General features: G+C 39.0%; 1 protein-coding gene across 4 annotated transcripts in view; it reads left to right on the top strand.

Moving 5' to 3' along the window:
* The first annotated feature begins 1623 nt into the window (after positions 1 to 1623).
* POC1B (POC1 centriolar protein B) overlaps positions 1624 to 3760 on the top strand; it is a 451135-nt gene continuing 448998 nt past the window's right edge. For all 4 annotated transcript variants that reach the window (XM_019514847.1, XM_019514845.1, XM_019514844.1 and 1 more), the window contains exons 1-2: positions 1624 to 2173; positions 2934 to 3113. In XM_019514847.1, coding sequence (XP_019370392.1) covers positions 2028 to 2173; positions 2934 to 3113 — 326 coding nt within the window. In that variant the 5' untranslated portion in view covers positions 1624 to 2027. The remainder of the gene's footprint in view (positions 2174 to 2933; positions 3114 to 3760) is intronic.

Here is a 3760-nt window from a genome sequence, read left to right as displayed (position 1 = left end):
GACAATCAATACTGGAAGGAACATTACAAACTAATTCACCCATCGTGTAAGTTACTGTCATGTTATCGCTTATTACATTATCTCTTAGATAGAGAGTATGACAGAGTACAAACAATGGTTATTCAAAGGATTGGTCAAGCCGAATCACTGCCTCGGATGTCAGATGGATGGACTGATGTACAAGGAAATCCTTTATTGAACATTACGTTAGCAACACCTGAGCCAATATTCCAGAAAGCAGTTGCTACCAAATCTTCTCATCATACAGGTGAATATGTAGCCAAATTACTGAGTGAAGAGATTGAAAGTGCAGATCCCTCCAGGGTACAAGCCCTTGTAACTGGTAACGGGAGTAACATGAAAGCTGCATGGCAAATATTAAATGCAAAGTATCCTCATTTAATAGTATTTGGCTGTCTTGCTCATGGGTTGAATCTTCTGGCAAAGGACACAGTAAGTGTGAATACAATGATGTCAATATTGGCAAACTGCAAAGCGATTGTGAAGGTATTTAACAAACATGTTGCTAATCAGACTTTGAAGAAATTACAGAAAGACAAGCAGGGGAAGGAAAGTGTACTTTTATTGCCAGGAGAAACTAGATTGGGGCTTGGCTACAAAGTGTGTACATAGTTTGCTGGATGCAAAGAACTGTTTGTAGTGTGCTTCAATAGATGACACAGTATCCCAGATTATTCTTGTGAACACTGGGAAGCAGACAATGATGTGTTCATGGTTTGAGTTCAAGGAGCATTCAGTTTGCTACTACCAGTTTCAGTGGCTGTCAAGAAGCTTGAAGGAGATACACCAATCCTTTCACATATTCCAGAGATATTCAGACAACTGAATGAAAATCTAATTGAGCTTTTGCCTTCTTCACCTCTATCCAAAAAAGTAGTAGTAGTAAAACAACTGTTTACTAAGAAATCTGAGTTTTGTTCTCATCCAGTTCATCTGGCAGCAAACCTTTTGGATCCTCAACACAGCAGACAACATTTATCAAAAGATGAATGATCTACTCTTGATACAATTGTGGAAGTAGCTAAGAATGTCCCTAACATCGATGAAATAGCTGTGATGACAGACACTGTTGAGTACCACGCAAAAGAAAAACTTTGCAGCAAAGACATTATTTAGCGGACAGCAGAGAATTTCTGCAGAAGGGATACGGTAACACCCGACTGTTGTCCAGGATTGCTGTAAGGATCCTAAGCCATTGCACCAACAGCAGCTTCTTGTGAATGGAAATGGAACTAATAAGTAGTGTAAGTGATTCTACAGATACTGACAGTGAAACTGGAGGTGCCACAGTGACCTCGGTGAAAAAGTTAAACTCTGTTGAAGTAAATGAGTGGACAACCACAGTCTATCATGCACAGTTCTTTGGGTGTGCTAAAATTAGTGTGTCAACAGTTTTCAGTGCCTTGGGGTTTTTTGTAAATGTAAACAGACAATGTAAGGGAAGTAAATGCCATTGTGTATTATCTTTACATTTTTGCAAGTATTCCAATAAAAATAATTTATTTCCACATAAAGCTTTGAATTTGTTTGAATATAACATTTAAACCACATTAAGCGTGCTGTAGTTAGTTGTTTTCCTATTTAAAAAATTCCGTTCAAATGCTTATGGCTATTGGGACATAAAATTAACACAGGGGTACTTTTTTTAGTTTTGTGTACTAAATATAAGTCAAATAATCATGCTAAATCAGATCTCACGCTATTTAGGGCACTGGAAATGTTTCCGGAAAGTTTTCTGATTCAAAATTTTCCAGAAAACCTACATCTCTGAGCATAACACTACAGTAAACTTTAGTGATATAAGGTGTCTATTAACATGCTTTGTAACAATTAGGCCTGGACTACAGTGTCCTAGGATGCTATATTTAATAATTAGTTATACAAATCTTATTTGACATAAGAAATCTGGATAAGTAATCCTATGATTTTGAATTGATGATTTGCTTTTAACACAATAGCCTTTAAACTATTTTTTGCCAGCTTCCTCTTCTTTGGATAAGTTTCTTATGATATGGAAGTTGAAGCCACAGTCCAGAGCTTTCAGATTTGTGGGTCATGTGGAAGCTGTGAATAGCGTACAGTTTTCACCAGATGGACAACTACTGGCCTCAGCTTCTCAAGACCGTACAGTTAGACTGTGGGTTCCATGTATGTAAGTATAAATTAAAAAAACCCCAAACTATTTATGTTTAGACATTGCAGTATTGATAGAGGAACGTGGGGTCTGTAGAACATTATTGCCCATCTTTATTCTGCAGTAGCAAGTTTTGATTCATGGCTGTACTGCTACCCTACTGACTTTCTCCAGTTTGCGCTTGTCCAAGCTAGACAGTTAGGCATAGAGTGTTCCTGAGCATACCCTCCCATTGGTGTTTTCAGGTTCTGCAGGTAAATCTCTCAAAGGCTAGAATGTGGGCTCTTAAACATCCATTTATAAATTAGACGAGGAGTGTTTAAACTCCATCTGGCCCTATGGGCCTGATAGGTGTTGTGGAGTTGGTCGGGACTATGGGCCCACCCTCTCCCACCTGCTTGTGTGGCGGATCCAGTGCATGGGGCACCTGCCTGTGCTGATCTGGGACCCAGCCCTAGTGAGCACTGTGGGCAGTGCAGCCCAGGATCCAGCAAGTACCATTTGTTGCTTCCTGTGCACTGCATGTGGGGCCAGTCCAGTGGAGCATGGGGGTCAATGGGCCAGCACTTGGAGCTGGATTATGGGGCTTTGTGGCCTGTGGGCCATCTGTTTGACATCCCTGAATTAGACAGAACTGGAGCAGTAATCAGGATTAACCAAAATCAACTCTGATTGGGTTTTTTAGACTAGGCACATTCAGGGAGGAATACAGCAAATTTATTCTTTTTTGAGTTTTATATATCTTCAACAAGGTTAATGTTATGTTAATGTGTTTCAGTCATGGAGAATCTTCAGTACTAAAAGCCCATACTGCAGCTGTCCGTAGTGTGAACTTCTCACATGATGGCCGCTTTCTAGTGACAGCATCCAACGACAAGTCAATAAAAATATGGAGCGTTCACCGTCAGCGGCTTTTGTTTTCTTTGTCCCAGCATACACACTGGGTTCGCTGTGCCAAGTGAGTGTTGTCCTTTCTTAATCAGCTTTTATTGGAGTAATGTGTAAGTTTCTTTGTTTAGAACTCCTAATAAAGTTTTCTTTTTCCAAAGGCTGAGCGAGCATGGAGAAAAATCTGTCAATAGTGGAAAGCTGTTAAATATAAATGATGCATCATATGTCAGTCTTTTGTTATTAAAAGATACTTCTTTAAATAAAAAAAATTCTTCCAGACTTGTTAAGATAGGAAGGGCATATAGAGATGATCACAAGAAACTACAAAGTAGGCTATAGTCATGTTATAAAAATGGAAATGTCACAAAGAGATGTCCCTTAAAATAAAAGGCAAGGGTGGCCCCACATAAGCAGAGTAGATTTGTGAAGAAAAGGAGAGAGTGAATTGCTCATTGCTACTTAACTTGGTTATTAATGTAATTCCTATTGCTGGGTGGTACATGGAACATTATTAAACACACGTTTTTAAAGCTGTTGGAAAAATTGTGAATGCATTCAGATGAATAAAATTTCATGAAATTTTAGATGGTTAAAGGACTTAATTAGTAAGATGGCAAGTAGAATTACCAAGTACTTATATCTGAAAACTGTTGCAGGACTACAGAATACAGTGTTGCTTCTCCACTCAAATAATGGGGGGGGGGGGGAAATTGG

Source organism: Gavialis gangeticus, unplaced genomic scaffold (genome assembly GCF_001723915.1).
Source record: "Gavialis gangeticus isolate Ggan-Ray unplaced genomic scaffold, GavGan_comp1, whole genome shotgun sequence".
Taxonomy (NCBI): Eukaryota; Metazoa; Chordata; order Crocodylia; family Gavialidae; genus Gavialis; species Gavialis gangeticus.
Note: the sequence above shows the minus strand (reverse complement) of the source record. Positions and strands in the feature narration are given on the sequence as shown.